Source organism: Periplaneta americana, chromosome 3 (assembly GCF_040183065.1).
Source record: "Periplaneta americana isolate PAMFEO1 chromosome 3, P.americana_PAMFEO1_priV1, whole genome shotgun sequence".
Taxonomy (NCBI): domain Eukaryota; kingdom Metazoa; phylum Arthropoda; class Insecta; order Blattodea; family Blattidae; genus Periplaneta; species Periplaneta americana.
Window position 1 is genome coordinate 154,410,068 of NC_091119.1, and position 19,588 is coordinate 154,429,655.

A 19,588-nucleotide genomic window follows, 5' to 3' on the forward strand; every position below is an offset into this window, starting at 1 on the left:
TGCAGCCAAGTCTCTAACTTGTAAACAGGCAAACTGTGTTACCATATACTCAGGCATTTTATCGGCCAATTTATAGCTGCCTCTAGAGCATTGAATCATGCCCATCCTTTTTCAAATGCATGTAAAAAAAAATTTGAGGGTTAGGGTTTGGATTTTCAATGGTTCAGGTTATCGATGCTCTACTGTACACACAATTATGTGGAACTGAAACATGAGTATAGCATTTCACTGTACCTTCTCAAGTTGGGTACTCCTCTACGAATGCTAAATTCCAACATGATTCTTCTCTTGATTGGGATTGAAGATATAATTCAAAATGCAAATTCCCAAATATTAGGAACTGTCTTTTAATTACATAATTTAAAACTGCACTACAAATCAACCATCACGAAAACTTTAAACATCATATTCCAAATAACTGCAAATCTAAAACATATATTCGAACTATGTACCACTAATAATTAATATTTCTAACAAATTATGTTACATACCAGTATGATGAAAGAATGGACATAATGTTTTTAAATTACAAACCTTAAAGCCTTGGCCAACACCTCCGAGCACATTTTCAACAGGAATCTTCACATCTTCATAGAAAATCTCAGCTGTATTTGAGGCCTTAATTCCCATTTTCTTTTCAGGTGGCCCTGATGTTACACCACCAAATGAACGTTCAACAATGAAACCAGTTACCTTGTCACGTTCCTTACCTTGAACCAGAAACAAAAATTTTCCGAATTTATCATCTCCACTGCTTGTTTCGAAACCAAAAGAATGATATATTTTCCTCAGCCTTCCTCCTACATATAAGACTAAAAGAGTGAGAGAAATACTTCAAGTCCACAGTGATGTACGAGAGGCATTTGAATGATAAAGGCCAATTGAATACTATTAACAACCAAGAATTTTAGAACAGGTTCAAGCATGCAGTCTGCTAAGAGTGAATCACTGATAATATATCGATGGCTTAGAACCAGACTGTTCCAAGTCCATTTTACCATTTTTTTTTTTTCAGGAGAGTTATTTTAAGCTCCTGATATTCAAGTCTTCATTAAACAATCTGCAACAGCTTCATAGCAACCTTATGGAGAGGAATATTTACAATTTTGTACGATTCATATATGCAGACAAGAACTGGAACACAATGAAACACAGATTTCTTTCTTATAAAAAGTTGGACTAAGAACAGTCTGGTTCTCAGCCATCGATATGTCACTTTGTGAACTGGTATGATTATTTATCATTGTCAAATATTATTTGAAACAAACCTATAAGTTGAAAATCTTGTCAAATGTGAAGTTCATACTGAGATTTACTTCTTTCGTGCAAAAAATATCACTGTGGAAATTCATCACCAATAATGTGAAGTTCGCTGGCCTAACTTCCTTCAAGAAAAACAAATTCAATCATACAGTAAAATCTCTCGTAACCGGCACCCAAATAACCGGCAATACCAAAATAACAGCACTTTTGGCTGGGCCTTCACCCTCTCCCATCTGCTACAGTTAAAAGTTACACGCAATAGACTGCCTCGATTACTTAAAAATTACACCCCATCAGCCACAAAAAACCAAGGAATACCACTGAGGAGACTCCTCGACATCTGATTTGAGATCGGAAAGCTACACAATGACCGCCAACACTTCCATTGCTATTATTTTTTTATTGAATCTCCCGATTAATATTAGGTTTATTTTACACGGAACAAATACATATCAAACATACCAATACCAATGTACAGTTGTCAAAAAAGAAAAAAAAAAGTGGCGAATATTTCATGAACAGCGAATATTTTCTAAGTTCACTTCAGGGTCACAGCAATGTTACACGATGCATGTGCTTGTAGAAGCAGTTCCGGAACTATGGAATTATTCCGTATGTGCATCTCGTAGAGCAGTGGTAGAGTGCCTGCTTAATGATTCGAAGGTTGTGAGTTCGGGCCTTGTTCAAGTTTTCATTTTATTTTTTAATCGTTCCTTAGCGATATAAATAATATTCAAATTATCATTTATATTCTGTTATCATTCTTTATCGATATAAATAATAATAAAGTTATTTATATTTTGTTATCGTTCTTTTAGCGATATAAATAATATTCATGTTATAATTTTTTGTATTCTGTTATCGTTCTTTAGCGATATAAATAATATTCAAGTCATCATTTGTATTGTTATCATTCTTTAACGATATAAATAATATTCACGTTATTTATATTCTGTTATCGTTCTTTTGCGATATAAATAACATTCAAGTTATCATTTATATTCTGTTTTCGTTCTTTAACATTATAAATAATATTCAAGTTATTTATATTCTGTTATTGTTCTTTCGCGACATAAATAATCTATATTTTATGTAAATAATTATTATAATATAAATAACCATTTTTCTTTGTAAAATAGGTTATTTTATTTCAATAATTAATTATATATTATGTAATATCTTATATTAATTAAACAAACCGATATTTATCATTTATATTGTTATCATTCTTTAGCGATATAAATAACATAAATTTAATATTAGGTTTGGAACAATACAGTTGCATAATACTGGTGTTAGTTCTTTCTTTTTATATTATTACAATATACTATCTTGAAACACAAAATGAAAAGGAGTGACGAGAAATTGAAACTGAGACGCTGACATCTAAATTCCAACGTTCTTCTGACTGAGCTATGAGAGCACAAGTATAGAAACATTTGCGGAAAAACTGGCCCAATCCCGCTCCAAGATTTTCTGATGATTTGTAGAAGCTAGTCCAGGATGCGGGGGGTAAAGGCTAATTGGGATTTCCCAGTCTCTGATCGGGTCAAAAATCCTGATAGAAGTAATATTTAACCCTTGCGGTGAATTTCGGTGAAGTCCAGAGGGCCCAATTAGTCAAATTACGAATACCAGGTTGGAACGCTACCATTACGCTATGAAGCAACACACAGAATACTTTAATTATAACTGTAGATATCAGGCAACGTGGTCCAATAACATGTAACATCGCCTGTCTCCGAATTGTAACGAAGATACCCGAAGGAACTTTGCTTCTGGAGAGCGACCACTTTTTCTTTTGACAACTGTACCTGCTTCGAAAACAAGAGTGGGAGTGAGACATTCTCGATACTTGTCTATTTTCTCCTGATCAACTGTACATTTCTGCCATAAATAAGGACACTGAAGATTACTAGCGAAAGGCATAAGTTTATATGCATGTGCCTAAAAATGCAGTCTCAAATACACACTTGACTATAAGTTCATATACCATATATAACATTTCTAAAATATTAAATCGTACCAGTTTTTTCATCTAAAACGGGTGTCTGAGCAAACACTGTCATAATTTCTGCTATTCCTCCATTGCTGATCCAAATCTTGCTTCCATTAAGAATGTAATGCTTGCCATCAGGGGACAGCACAGCTCTCGACCTGCGTAAGTCAATATAGGACTCCATTATTTTCCCATTATAATGTAAGGTAATTAGTTTTTCATTATTAATGATAAAAGAGTGAGAAAGAGGATAATCAACAAATAACTAAAGGTACGGTCACACGTCGCTACTTTTGCTGTGCAACTTTTGTACTGCAGCTGCAAAAGTTGCGTGTCGTGTTCACACGTAAGCCAAAAGTAGCACGCTGCACACTACTTTTCGTGCTGCGCAACCCAAGTGCAGCAAAAGTTGCAACTGGAGGTTGCTAGTCTGTTCACACACAAGGCACTACTTTTGCAGCCGCAGTCATGCTGCAGGTTTCCATCTCCATGTTGACTCCTCAATATACATTTTGTGGTTATGTTCGCATTATTAATAAACTCATGCAAAAGCTTACTTACTTATTATTTGCTTTTCTGTCCTAACTAGTATTCAGAAATTGGCATTATTTTTACTATAAAGCTTTTAAAAACGCCTATATATTTAAATGATAACCAACAGCATATTCACGTAATCAATGTTGGCAACCCTCCTGTTTGAAACCATGATACAGAAAATTAAAAAAGTGAATTATATCGTCAGAAAATATGCCCTGACTGTGTTGTGCACTTAATAACTGTTACAAATAATTAATTTAATCACATCTAACATTAAAATACATCCAAACAATAAAAGTATCATTGGCACATTTGGGTGGCAACATTGGTCGCAACCGCAGCAAAAGTTTCAACAAAACCAATATCAAAAATGCTGCGGCTGCAACCCTGAGAACCCTGTTCACACGTCGCTACTTTTAAGCTGCATGCAGCACGAAAAAGTAGCGAGCAGCAGGTTCGGCAGCCGTTACTTTTCAGGTTGCACCGTTGTTCACACATCGCAGTTGGAGAGTTGCACAGTTTTTTGTACTGCATCACTGCAAAAGTAGCGACGTGTGACCGTACCTTAAGCATTTCATATGAAAATCTGGATGCACTGCAAGAAATGGCACATGAGAGAAGAGTTCGGGGCAGAAGAAGATATCAGGTGATAGACGACATTAAGATATATGGATCATATGCAAAAACTGAGAGGAAGGCAGAAAATAAGAAAGGAGTATGCTGGGTTTGTAGTGAACGACCTGCCCTTGGGAAGAAAACTATGAATGAATGAATGAATATGAAAACCTGTAAATATATTTCATCATTTTCCTCCAAAATATTTAGAATTTAACAATTTCATCTCCAAAATAAAACAGAATTACTGATGTTTCTATCATATTTTCCAATCTGCTTGTCACTTCTTGTGATTGCTTTGTATATGTAAATATTCACCAGTAACAGAACAATAAAGAGAATTAATTTATTATATTATATATAAATATTATATTTTACATAATATTCTGCATGATTATTCACTTACTGACCTGATGGAACCAGCATCACTGCCTGACGAAGGTTCTGTGAGACAAAATGCAGCAACATCTTTCCCTGTTGAAACCCGAGGCAGGTATTTTGCTTTCTGCTCTGGTGTTCCAAAAAGAAGTATACCCTGCAATCAAAACACAAATGATAATAAATATTTTTCTCTTTTTCTACTTTTTTTATGAAGAAGCACAGCAGTGCAGAAATCTGAGTGCTCTTTACTGCAGGGGTTCCCAACCGGTGTGTTGTGCAACCCCATGGAGTGTGTGGAATGAAAAATAAATGTTATGCCATCCAGAAAGTCTCTTTACAACGCATTTTTATTTACAACGAAGTCTTTGATATGGTACATTTTATTTTGAGACAGACTTTACCAATGAAATGTGAACACCTGCAACAATGCTCAGTTTGATTTTTCTATCTATACTTGTTCTTTTGAAAGATGGGACATGACAGCTAAGCGGCCGAGCTTGGAACTACAGTGCCATGTTGCCAATGTGGACTATCAAGCTGCCAGCCGATGGAAGCTAGCAAATGTCGTGAAGATGGCTGATGTTAAAACATTCATTGACAATTGATGCGAAGGTAAGAAAACGATATAAAAATCGTCAGAGAATCAAAGACGAAACGTATAAATGCTCACATTGTGTGCACAACAAATGTCGCCAAGAGAGCTATTAAGCACTCGCCACGCGGGAACTGTAAGTTTGGCAACTCAATCGTTGTTACCATAGCAACAGGCCTACCACGCTATGTGGCATTCAGTTGTTTTTCCGATCGCAACGCTCCTGTTATGTCCCATCTTTCAAAAAAACAAGTATAGCAATAATTCGAATGAAAGTGAACACCTGCAATAATGCTTAGCAATTCGTTTACTTTTCCCACTTATAAAAACAGAGTTTAGAATCATCAGAACATATTGGTCAGTTTCAGTATATAGGGTGAGTGGATGATAGTGCGACTATTTTATTAAAAGTTCTTTATTTAGATTTGATTGTGGTCAAATTTTTAATTCCAAAAAGACAATCTGAATCAAGTTCTGGGTCAAATGACAGCAGTGTTAATTCAAATAATGTGATCGAAAATTCCCTTCACAAAAACGTACTGCATTTCGTTAATGTAAAGTGATGAATACTTCCAATATGGTTTTACAGGACGTAGAGATGAATAATAGACAAAATCCCAAGTGTCTCATATGCAAAAATGTTTTATCAAAACAGTCGATGGTGCCAAATAAACTAAGAAAAAACATTTCGAAAGTAAGCATTCTCATGTAGCTTTCGAGGGGTACATCAGTGACGAGAGTGATAGAGCTTCAAGATGAGCTTCTTTTTATTATTTTCCTTTTTTGAGGACGAAAAGCCAGAATATGCTAAACTTTTGGAAGATAATTTTTGGTGTGCAAAACTAGCATATCTTGCCAAAATTTTCGAGGGACTGAACTCTTTAAATACAAGCATGCAACACAAAACAGAAACTATTATTTCAGCCACAAACAAAATTCAAGAATTTTGCAAAAAAAAAAAAAAAACTGAAGTTTTGGAAGTCTTCGGTTATAGCAGGCAAATTATTGCCCTTTTCTTTAGTTGAGAGTTTTGAAAATCGACTTGCTGAATATGAAAAAGAATGCCTGAAAAAGTTAACAGCAGAACACCTAAATGCGTTACAAAGTTCCGGCACCTTTTTGTTGCATTTTTCAACATGGAACCCAAATATGTGTGAATAACTATGTTTTCAATACACTAATTTTTCTTTAAATTCCACTTAGACCTTGAAAGACTTAGTTGGGGGGGGGGGGGGTTAAAAACTACAAAATTCCCATGCAGTGAACAGTAATTATTGTGCAATCATATTCTATAGGTCTTAATATATTGAGTTTGCCTTACCACCATGTTTGCATTATAATGAAAAATTACCAAGTTAATCATAGATAGAACCAAAGAAATATACTGTTGATGGTCAAGTTGCAGGACCAATTAAAAAAAAAGAAGAAACTCAGAGAGGAATCTACAATTATTCTGCAGTGCTTGGGAAAAGTGACATAAGTCAGTTTCCACAAACATTTTTTATTAATTTATTGACAACTTACAGAACACCTACTCACTTGGGAAAAGAGACATATGTATTACAATAATTCATACAGAAGAAAATCAAATCGACATAAACCAGCGTGAAGACAGTTTTTTCCCTTCTTCTGTAAAATTAACATTTTTGATTTGTGTCACTTTTCCCGAGCACCACAGAATTATGATGCTACAGACCTGAACAGACAGAAAGACAACAATGAACAGAATCATCATATGAGTCAATCAATGGCATTCAAAAACAGATTAATTATAAGAAAATGCTCCAAACTGCCTCAAATGATTTTTTGGCATAATTAATGTGTAAAATTATAAGCTGTATGATAACTTTGCGTCGAAATTTATTATTTTTCATCTATAGCTGTAGCAATGTTTAAGTTAAAATTTTCTTTGCAATTCTATCCCTTCTTGCAAATCTACCCTGCTAATGTAACAGCTGGCATGTGTCTTCTTCTGTAATACAAGCATAATAAACTGAGAGACAGTCATAAATTTAAATTGAGAGACAGTGATAAATCTGTTTATACCACAACCTTAACCAAGACATTAATAACTCACTATCAGTGTAAGGCTGTTTCCTTATCACAAATAATCTTCCAACGACATGTTTTTAAAGTGAGCACCTGTGTGTGTGTGTGTGTGTGTGTGTGTGTGTGTGTGTGTGTGTGAGATGACAGAGAGAAAGAGAGCTTGAGAACTCTCGGCAAAACAGCATAATACTTCAAATGAATCTGTAACATATGGGAACAGAGCTACCAGTATCTGCAACTAATTTGAGAAAGAGCCGCCAATTTACTTATAAAGAACTAAACATAACTTATATATACTAATAATTAATATTTTCTCCACCAGTACTTTCCACATAATTGCAAAGCCATAAGAATACTACTGCTAAGAAAAGGCACTTAATGTCATTTTCTAATAAGTCATGAACAAAATATTTCTAATAACCTCTTCGAACTGTTAAGCAATCATAAAAGTAAAAATCTTCAAGCTACCTTGAAGCCAATAGACTGATGAGCACCAAGTGTAATGCCAACTCCCAGGTCATGGGAGCCCACAATCTCCACTAGACGGGCATACTGAGTATTATTCAGCCCTAATCCACCAAAATCTGTTGGAACCTGCAGGCTGAATGCTCCCAGTTCCCACAAAGCATCCATGGCTTCAGGTGGCACCTTCTCGATAGCATCATTCTTTGCAGGATCATTCACTTCCTGCAACAAACAGACAATACTATGCGATTCCTAAGAATGTAGCTTCGACCCAAACGGATTTGCAAATATTTTTTCATTATTAATCTTTCAAATTGCTGTAAACCTCGCATGATGAGAATTTGAAGAATGCTTAATTGAGTCACAGAAATGGTGACAGAGGCAAAAAAAAAAAATCCCAAAATGCAATTATTATTGAAGGTAATACAGAAATTAGAGGAGAACGAAAACTAGATATTTGAGACAGGACAGATAAATAGACAAAAAAAATGGTGGCAGTAGGAGCCCAATAGTAATAGCATGTCTTCAGTTAACAACAAGATATGACGATTTTTCAGCTGCAGGGTTCCAGTCTACCTCAGGTAAGAAATTTATAATTAAAAACTTGAATTGTATGTAGACCTAATTGTATCTTCTTATTACAAGAACATCACAAAGAGAGATAAACCGAGATAAAAGAGAGAGAAACCAAGATAAGAGATGAGACAGAATTGGAGAAAAGGGAAGAGGGAAGACAGTTCAGGAGTTGTAGACGCATGTGACATCTAGGAAAGAAACTTAATCTTCCCTCTCATTCTTTCATTTCCTCACAGATGGCTTCTGTCCCTCTCCACAGAACCCTCCCTTTCTCTATCGCCTAAATGCTTAGTGGGGTGGGGAATGTGCGGCATCAGTGTAGCTTTTATTGAGAATTATCTTATTTATTTAAATATGGAATAAATATTATATCGGAATATGTATGGTAAGACTTTCCTGTTTTAAATTTCAACATACCTCGTTTACATGTTTCGACCTATTTATGGGTCATCTTAAGAACTGGTCGTTGTAGGTCTTGGCGCCACTTGTTCTGTTTCCTGTGAGGGTGTGTTCCTGTGGTATAGTGTAGAGTCACGAGGTACGTTGAAATTTAACACAGGAAAGTCGTACCATACATATACCGAAGTGATACAGTTTTAAAAGATGTGTAATCAAGATGTATAACTATTATATATTCCAAATAGCCTATAAAAATTAATAATGTTGTCAGCTAGAGAACTGTGTCGATAATTAGCATTGCTAGTAGTTGGAAGCTGCAATATATGGGTAAATGTCTCAATGTGGAGTTCCCAGCCATGTAATATTAAATAGGTAGCTCACAAAAACAATGTAAAATGCATTCAATCTGTAGGCCTAATATGACTGTAAAAATGAATTTACTCATACATATACACAAACCTCAAAGAACTTTGAAGTTGGATCAATGAACATCTTCACTGTATCTGTTTGGTCTTCATTAAGAACCTGAGGGTATGGGAAAACTTGAGATGTATCCAGAGTCCCTCGAAATAAATTCATGGTAAAGGAATGGGATTCCTTCAATGCACTTGAAGGCTTCTTCTCCACCTCTTCGCCTTTTCTCGCTACTTGGGGGGCAGTGGCCAGACATCTGTAATGCAAATAATGCACTGTCGATTTAAACACATTTTCTGTGCTTGTACTCTTACATCAGTTTATACAGAGTGAGTTAGCCAGGGCTAGACCGGCATCAGAGGAAAGTCGTATGTGTAGTAACAGCTGTGCCATCGAAGTGATCAGATCTCTTGCTCGCATACGTTTTGTGTTTAGTTATGTAAACGCGTTTATGTAAACACGTTCAGACAGTAAGGATGCAGCTGCATAACGTACATTTAGAGTGTAATAGTGTGTCCATTATGAAATATAGCCTTGAACAATGAGGGTGCTATTCATAGACATTTCGCTAGCCCGCGCTACGAGCATGCTAAACTACCCCCGGCTATTGACTGGTTATTTGTACAGGATTCATATCATATCATATTGCTAACATTGGTTTATGAATACGAAAAACGTTAGTTCGCTGATCATCCACCGGAAGCCCGTGCTAAGAATGTCTGTGAATACAGCCCTTAGTGTTTATTTACGACAACTTTCTGAAATACTAATCTTGGAGAGCAGTTGTAACAAACTTCCGTCAGTCATTCCCTGATTCGCCAGAGCCTTCTAAAGCAATGATTTACAATTTAACGAAGAAATTTCGTACAACTGAATCAGTATGGGGCAGTGGCAGTGCGTCCTATGCATTCAATGGTTCAGAAAACCTTCAGGAAAAACAATTTAATTGTTTAAATAAATTGATTTATAATTTACACTATCATTCTTTTTTTCTTCCTCATCTTTAATAAGTTTACTTGTGGCTCATATGAAAACCTATGAACCAAAGAGATAGAATATATGCTATGAGGTTCAATTTCTCCTCTGAACCTTGCCAAACCAGCTTCTGGACTTGCGTACGGGGCAAAAGGTAAGAGGGGAATGCTGCAGGGAAAATCTGTGCATGCGCTGGTCTTTTTACCAATGCACTGCACAGAGCGCAGCTGTCCAGTGATGTAATAGTGAGACAGTCGACACGCTATGGGAGAAACGTAAGAATGGTCGTTCTTGGTGTTTTAGTCTTAATATAATCATCCTTAGAAGAACAGAAATTAGGCAAAGCTTAGCTCAGCTTTCAGGCAGAATATTAAAGACAGAATGATAAAGTAAGGAAAAATCGCTAATGTTCTTTCTAAGATAATTGATGATGATGATGATGATGATGATGATGATGATTATCATCATCAGGCTCATTTTAATGTAATTATCTACTTTAAAGAACTGTAGTATTTTATTTATTTTTTTCAGAAATGAGATATTGTTTAAATTGTTTGAAAACTATGTACTATCATAAAAGTAGTGAACCCCTTGTCATTTTAGGCACAAACCGTCCCTGGTATTGGATAAGAAACGAACATGTGTAAAGCGTGTTCTCACTGAGGAGATGTTAGATGAAACTGATCACCAACTAGAGAGAGAAGTCTATGAATCATACTGTCATGTAGCTCAGCAGGTAGGAGTGTCACAGTCTCCAGTGATAAGAGGTACCAAACAATTAAAATTAAAACCTTACAAAATTCTTGTAGTTCAGAGATTAATGGAACCCAACAGTCAGAGCACACTTAGGTTACGTGAACACTCAAAACAATCGTTACTGAGACAGCAAAATCCACACCGTTTTCACGAACAACTGCTACATAACATAAATTCGAGGCATTTTGGAGAATGAACTGCGAAGAGTTGCTGGACATGTCTTCAGGAGATCCGCAGCCTGCCAGATATCACAAGGACATGAATTGTGAATTCGGTAAGTACATCATTGCGCAATACTAACCGCAAAAGCACAGAATGAATCCTCCACATATTATGGTAGTGTCGTTAGGTATGAATCAGACGCCGTGAGTGTAGTTAGAAGTCTAGCCCTGGCTGGTTCACTCTGTATATAGGCCTACTACGTACACGTGAATAAGCAGCAATTTCTGCAAATATCATTCAGAATATCATATACTGTACCTCAATTGTAGCAAATGCAACAGAACCCGTTATTCATATTATTACCGTAATTCTGACTGCATTCACAGCAATATACCTATGTAAAATACGTTTCAAATACAGATATCAATAAGTTAACTCGTTTTCTAATAATAAAATTTGCCTAAATGATAAAACTTGAATTTACTGCTGCATAAAAACTGTTTTGACTTCTAAATTCTTAGAAAATTCATATTATTATTCACTTCAACCTTTGACCTGAGGTTAAGTTAAGTTAAACAAAAACATGACTCATGAAGACAACGGAAATTAACCCGTCTCACAATGTCCATACAAACAGTAAACAAAGCACATACGATCTACCACTAAAATGACATATTATATATATATATATATATATATATATATATATATATATATATATATATATATTTGTGTGTCAATGCTTCCTCTACCCGCAAAGACGATATTCATTGCATTTACGATATAGTCGGGGGCTTATAGCGAGGGCAAGCCCCATCTGCCCCCCAAGATACCGTCGCCATAATCCTTCTATATTATTCCTGAACCGTCAAAAACCAACATAATGCACAACAAACATAGATAAAAGTATCAGAGTTAACACGAGATGTAAGAGTAGTTCAAAAGTGGCATATGTGAACAGCTGGCGTCTTCTATGCAATTACCATACGCCTTCTCCGGTATTGTGCACTTAAGCCAGAAGTACTGTATAATGGAAAAATCATGTACACTTAAGTGCATAAGAATGTAACGAAAAATATGCGAAATTATTAGCATGTGATAGCCTCCATAGTAATCACCTCAGCTGATTTCTCAGCAGCCATAAGTAGCTAACGTGTTTATGTGGAAATACCAAGAATAGTACAACTGGAAACTTGTTTCTATTTATTTTCGAATTTACCGTATGTCGTCGTTTACATACTTCACTGTATTTTAAGCCAAGCTAATTGTAAATTAGTAGAATTTACTGAAATCTCAAAATTGGGCCCAAAAATTAGACAATATAGGCTAGTGAAAGTTAAATTCGTATATCATCGATGATGCAAATTTTGGAGCAGCCGAAAGGATGATGGGGGTATGGAGAATTAGATATCAATAACTTAAAGATACAGATAAACACATATTTTGCATCTTATATGTATAAAATATTAAATGATTTGCAGTACAGTACTAATGCAAACATCGTAGCCCTATGCTCATTCAGTCAGTAATACCGACCAGTTAGACACAATGCCAAGCTGCCTTTACTAAAAAAATATTTTAAATGAGGAGGTATTATACAAAATACATCACAAAGAATTAAATTAATTTTAAATAATGCATACACAATTCTTGTCCAAGTAAATAAATTACTGAGCATAAAGAAAACATATTGTACAAAAATATATATATGGTATAGTTTTTATATACGCGACACATTCTTAGATTATATCGCTCTGCATTATACATACCGTAACAAAACTTTTCTGTAACCATTTATATTATGCAATTCTCACCTTGAATGTACTCCTTGAAATTCAATTAGTTTTCCTGGCAAATTCAGCCGTAGATTCAAATTACGCCCAATTCGCAACATATTTACAACAGACAGTCTCAATGTCAAATAACCTTCTAGAAACGTACAAAAATATAATAAAAGAGTTCTTAACACGTTGTGTCGCCAAGCTCGACAATATTAATTGCTTATCTTGATCGAATTCAAATGACCTAATTCCTTTCTACGTACACTTTACAACGCAGTTAATCAACCTATGTTCAGATCCCCTCTACGACAATCTTCACCAGACTTCGCACACCTTTTTTTTACTAGTAAAGAGCCTAACTACTTTCGTCGTTTTGTCTCGCCTTGTATTTGTTATGACAAGTTGACGATTCTCAGTCTATATGACATGAACATGGTTCTTCTCCGCAAGGGAACCAATTTCGCCATGTACGATCTGTATACCGTTTCATGTGCCGTGCCTTACTGCATTGCTAGTATCAAATAGACAGTGTGACAGGGTTTTGTGAAAATGGCAACTATTTCGTGATGAGAAAACTAGAACACCGAAGTATATAATATATAAATAATTTTAAGGAAGAGGTGGTGTTAACCACTACCAGCAGACATGCCGGAATCGGCCGAACAAGCTTCTGGTACCACAATCAGTGCAACAACAACGAAGGACACAAAAGATATCAAGGAGAAAAAGTTGTCATCGGGTTCACTTGGCGGGGGTGATGGCGCCAGACCTAAGGTTGTCACAGTCAAGCATCCAGAATCAAACAAACCGAAGCCAACTGTCAAAAAAAATAAACCTATACCTGCAGATTTAGATGTAGCGAAAGACTTTTTAAGGTGTAAAGAAGATGGTGGAACAAGATTGGATCTAAGCAAGTCCAGCATAACACAACTGCCGTCTACTGTGCGCGAAGTAACACATCTTGTTGAATTTTATCTGTATGGCAACAAACTGGTGACTCTTCCCCCAGAGATAGGTTGTTTAGTCAATCTACAAACATTGGCCCTTAGTGAGAACTCTCTTACAAGTCTGCCTGATGCACTAGCAAATCTGAAGTCTCTTAAAGTTCTAGATCTCAGACACAACAAATTGAATGAGATCCCCGATGTAGTTTACAAGTTAACGTCATTGACAACATTATTTCTTAGGTTTAACAGGATAAAGGTTGTAGGAGAGGACATCAGAAATTTAACCAATCTAACAATGTTGAGTCTACGAGAGAATAAAATAAAAGAGCTTCCTGCAGGAATAGGAAAATTAGTGAATCTAATTACGTTTGATGTGTCACACAATCATCTAGAGCATTTGCCTGTGGAGATAGGCTATTGTGTTCAGCTATCAACTCTGGATCTTCAACACAATGAACTGTTGGATATCCCAGAATCAATTGGTAACCTGCAGGCGTTGATACGACTGGGATTGAGATACAACCGTTTGAGTGCAATACCAAAATCTCTTAGCAATTGTGTACATATGGATGAATTTAATGTCGAGGGAAATGCAATCTCTCAACTTCCTGATGGCTTGCTTTCAAGTTTATGTGATCTAACTAGTATCACTCTGTCAAGAAATGGATTCACATCATATCCGTCTGGTGGCCCAGCCCAATTTACAAATGTGTATTCTATTAACATGGAACACAATCAGATTGACAAGATTCCATACGGCATATTCTCACGCGCCAAGAACCTAACAAAACTCAACATGAAAGAAAATCTGCTCACATCTCTACCGTTGGATGTCGGAACATGGCTGAACATGGTAGAACTGAACCTCGGAACAAACCAGCTAACCAAGATACCCGATGACATCCAGTGTCTGCAGTGCTTGGAAGTTCTCATCCTTTCCAATAACCTGTTGAAGAGGATTCCTGCTAGCATTGGTAACCTCCGCAAGTTACGAGTTCTAGATCTCGAAGAGAACAAGATAGAGTCTCTTCCGAATGAGATTGGATTCTTACGGGATCTGCAGAAACTGATAGTCCAGTCCAACCAAGTCACTACTTTACCCAGAGCAATTGGACATCTTACAAACCTGGTGTATCTCAGTGTTGGGGAGAACAACCTCAGTTACCTCCCCGAAGAAATCGGCACTCTGGAGAACCTCGAGTCACTCTACATCAATGACAACCCCAATCTACACAACCTCCCATTTGAGCTTGCCCTCTGCACGAATCTGCAGATAATGAGCATCGAGAACAGCCCCTTGTCACAGATACCACCAGAGATAGTTGCTGGTGGGCCTTCTCTCGTCATCCACTTTCTGAAAATGCAAGGACCTTATCGAGCAATGTGAATAATGCAACCGATGTTAAGTAGTGTAATACAACCATATAACCTCTGTATAGCATACAAGGTATGAACCTCTTCAAATGTTTCATCTTCTCGAGCATCGGATTGTGTCGTGCAAATGGTCCATGAAGGCGACTCTAGACTGAAGATGTTGAAACATTTCCACGCAGGCTGTGCTCTCCGCATCATTTCTGATCGAGTTAAAGAGTTACTCATGGTGTCAAGGACTTGCAGGCCACGGAATTGATTATGCTCAACAATGAATTACCCTTTTTTTCCCCATTTCATATGAAAACCAGTGGTGCCAACAGTAAGAATACCTAATTTGAATACTGGACTTATCAGTGAGGTTTTGTCCGGTAAGTGGCATGTCTTGTTTTTATAAGTAAGCTTGCGTGGGTAGGTGGGATCCATAACCCTATTTTGTTAATCATGCTGACGTAAAGGTATGTAACCCAAGAAGGCTGCGGCCTTTAGATTCTGTTACTGTGAATGCATGTAGCCTATTTCTCTCTTTTTCTCTGTCTCTTAAAATGCCATTGTCTGTCTTTCTGTAACTAAGAAAAACATATTAAATAAATGTTTAGATGTTCATTTCATATCTAACAAGTATAAGTGTAGTTTCGAGTTTTAAATAATTTTTAACATAGCTAAGAAATCAAAACTAAAAGAAATTGTTAATTATTAAAATGTTTTGCTGAAAATATGTCTGTAAACTGTGATAAATAATAATCCAGAATTTGCTTTTGGCTAAACAATGTTAGTAAATTCTATCCAAATGCATACCATAATGTCAATTGTACTACTTGTCTGTTAGTGTAACACTTTGGCGCAGCAAGAGAAGTGATCCTTAGCTTTAAATGGCTGTCTGGAAGTATTGATAGATGTAAACAGTTGGTTCCTGTTTAATATCTTCCTTGTGTAAATGCAGAATTTCGAGGACAAGTTAGCAACTTATTTTAATTTGCATATGGAAGGTCTGTGACTAGAAATTTGTTGGTCTTGACAGTATATTAAATATTTTATGAGCATCCATAAAATGTACATTTCTGCCTTGTTAAAATGTTTAGTCTACAATATTTGTAGTTTTATTGCGTACTTGTTTGTGTCAGTCCATCACAAGATGTTACATTGAGAATTTGATTATGACTACTCTTTGAATTAGCAAGAGATAGGAGAGAAGACATTTTCCTTTAGTAAAAAAAGTTCTCTCACTGCTCGTACAATGGAACATTTCAAAATCCAAAGTCCTACACGAAAAGGTACTGTAAATTAAACATTTTCATATATACATTTAGCTGCCAGGGTGAGTTGCAATGCACAAAAATAAATTCCAAAATGGAGAAGCCTTTTTGGTACATTGTTGGTACATACAGTATGCTTTACTGACTTATTAGAGGCAGACCTGCAAACCAAATGTAGCCTAAGCAGTGCCATCAACCTTCTTTATCATACTGGATTTATATTGGAACCGGTAGATAGGATAGAGAATGCCTCCTACATGTTCAATCACTGCACAATACACATTTCATAGTAAATACTGATCAAGTTAAATTGTGACTTAGAAGGAGTAGACTATGTACCGGCACTGGATTTCTTCTTCTCCCTTCCTCACCATAATCATCCCTACCGATTTTTGTACTACACTTACACATACACTCACCCTAGTACACGACATAACTGCCCACAGATACACATCATGCATAGCATGGCTTGCCGAAGTGGTGTGCAACTTGAAAATAGGTCACAGTTTTGCCATCTATCCAGAATATGCAGAATCCAAATCACTCAAGATATTGGATACACACACATTCAGTTAATACCAATCTGTCACTATTGTAATATAAGGTGTGTTTTTGTCAGTATCAAGTATAAAGTTTACAAGACTGCTAGTAGAGTGAAACATTTTACTCTATTTTTCAAACCAATATTTTGTATATTTACAGTTAGGTTTTTGTGGGTCACTTTTCCTTTAAAATACAGTATTTATCTGTGTGCAAATTTTCAAGAAGTTCGTCTTGAAGTTGCGGAAGGGTTCCTTGTTAGATCATAGTTGCAGTTCTGCCAATGAAATTAATATTTGCAATGATTAGTAGGAGATTTTTTCTCCTAAAAATATTTTAATTCGGACTGTGAAAATCTCAATAAACTTTACATAGAGTGCGATCATGTAGACTTTGTACATAGTTTTGCATTAAGGCGTTTAACTTTGTACTACATATAAAAATTCATACATATAACTAAGTTATATATTAATGAAAGATTAGTATACTTCATGAATCCTGACTGCTTAGTGATTCATTTTTGTTGAAACTTTACATTGCTGTAATTCAATGTAAACTGCATAAATTAAACTTATATTCAGCTGTTATAAAGAAAGGGATAATATCAGCAATTTTGGATGTCTTCTTCCAGAAGTAAAAGATTAATTACCCGTATCTCATTATTATACAGTCAGCCATTAAACCAATAAAGAACTAAGGCTTCTATAGTAATATAGCTAGTTTAATATTTATGTTTGTAAGTAAGTTATAAGGTTCAGTTGAGTATGTAAACAAGCATAACATTAAAAGGAGGGAGATATATTGTATAAAAGACAGAACGTGGTGTTTGACTTTTATTTATAAATTGCTAGGAAACAAGGTTTCTTATTTTAATATATTGTCTGTACCAGCTATGTGACTTAAAAACTGACTGTTCAACATATGAATGGAGTATAATAATATATACTCAGCTTGCTAGTGCTGGTGATGTTTTTACATCTACATAGTTATCCTCAAATAAATATTCTATATTGTTGTTAACTTCATGTTGGTGAAGTATAATTGTGAACTGAAAAAAAAACGCAAAAAAAATGTACAAGTAGAAAACATGGCAACATTACAAATATGCTGAGAAATAACAAGCACTGACATATATTCCTTCACACTCCCAGACTTAGGATTAGTTTTCAAGGTTCTGCACCTAAACATAGTAGCTAAACGGTTTATTATCCAGCATTTCATCACCCATATTTTCTATTTTTTAAGAAGTAGTCATTTGATTTCACTTCAATGAACCTACTATTGGTACCAAAACAGGCATATATACCAATGTGATCAAATTGTCTGGTGTACCATTTTCATTCAGTCATTTACAGTCCAATAAAAGCTATACAAAACATGTGTTAATTCTCTTTTAATAGTTTTATAAAAATAACAGGCAGGAATAAAATTGTAAATATATGTGATTTCTTAAAACATTTCAACTTGTAAGTTTAATAAGCAGAGCTTATTTAAGTTGAAGACATTATCCTGTCTTTAGTAATGTTTACCTACTCTCATATATTAAGATGTAAATGGTGCTTGTCGTACTGCTTGCAAAATCTTTCCCATTTCCCATTAAAGTAAAGTTGAATCTGCTAGTTTGATAGCTTCTAGTATAACTTGTTAACTGCAGTCATATTACAATTACTTAATTTTCTTTGCTTTTAAAGATCGTGCAAGGCAATAGTGTCCCAACTTTAAGCAATGATATTATTTCAGACTTTCACAGTGTTAATGTGGTGTGGAATTTTTGGGTTTTTACCCCATATAGTAGATGCAAAAATCTCCAGCAGATAAGTTTCGTCCAGTTCTGGGAAAAAGTTCTAGGTAGCAGGTAGGTTCCCTTTTCTTCGCCTGCCTTAATGATGAAGCGAATACGTAGCTCCAAAAGCATTTGATGTTTTTGTGTCTGTGACATGACTCAAAAGTATGACAAACCTCACCACATAATGATCTCAGCTATGAGAGATTTTTTTCATTGATAATTCTTAAATTGATGAAATATTTCAGTAATGTGAGTCATAATCTGTCTAGAGTTCATAATTGCAATGTTTGCTTTATGGTAATATCAAGAGAAACTTTGATAATGCATATTTTTTTTAGAAAAAAAAAACAATTGATCTAATGTATAATAAATTACAGCTCTGGTAACAGTACCAATTTGTTAGTCACAAGCCTTCCATCTTCCAATGTAGAGAATTGTAATTTCAATTCAGTGTACACTGAACATTACCTTTCCCCACTCCAGCTCACCTCTCTTAATTCTTATATAACATTCCTTTTATGATTGAAATGAGTATAGATGATTAGAGATCACTCCTGTTAACTTCAGTGATAGTAAATAGTTTCATGCTTCGTCACACACATCTCTTTGATGGATAACGGCTAAAGGACAGTTCATCATATAAATGTAACAGTTGACATAATGGTATGAAGCACTGATTAAAGAATGAAAAGATACGCTGTTCCACAAAGTATCTTATAAACTT

At 35.5% G+C, this 19,588-nt stretch overlaps 2 protein-coding genes across 3 annotated transcripts in view; one reads left to right on the top strand and one right to left on the bottom strand.

The window, feature by feature from the left end:
• Positions 1-13,215, bottom strand: part of Acadvl (Acyl-CoA dehydrogenase very long chain) — a 31,578-nt gene extending 18,363 nt beyond the window's left edge. The window contains exons 1-6 of one of the 2 annotated variants that reach the window (XM_069821993.1): positions 12,998-13,215; positions 9,336-9,546; positions 7,905-8,123; positions 4,825-4,949; positions 3,290-3,420; positions 535-710 (exon numbers count right to left, since the gene is read on the bottom strand). In XM_069821993.1, coding sequence (XP_069678094.1) covers positions 535-710; positions 3,290-3,420; positions 4,825-4,949; positions 7,905-8,123; positions 9,336-9,546; positions 12,998-13,077 — 942 coding nt within the window. In that variant the 5' untranslated portion in view covers positions 13,078-13,215. The remainder of the gene's footprint in view (positions 1-534; positions 711-3,289; positions 3,421-4,824; positions 4,950-7,904; positions 8,124-9,335; positions 9,547-12,997) is intronic. The other variant, XM_069821994.1, reaches the window with a different exon arrangement.
• Positions 13,216-13,473: 258 nt separating this feature from the next.
• Sur-8 (leucine-rich repeat protein shoc-2) lies at positions 13,474-18,672 on the top strand. Its single transcript, XM_069821995.1, has one exon. The coding sequence runs from the start codon at positions 13,610-13,612 to the stop codon at positions 15,296-15,298; it is 1,689 nt and encodes a 562-aa protein (XP_069678096.1). The 5' UTR covers positions 13,474-13,609; the 3' UTR covers positions 15,299-18,672.
• Positions 18,673-19,588: the final 916 nt, after the last annotated feature.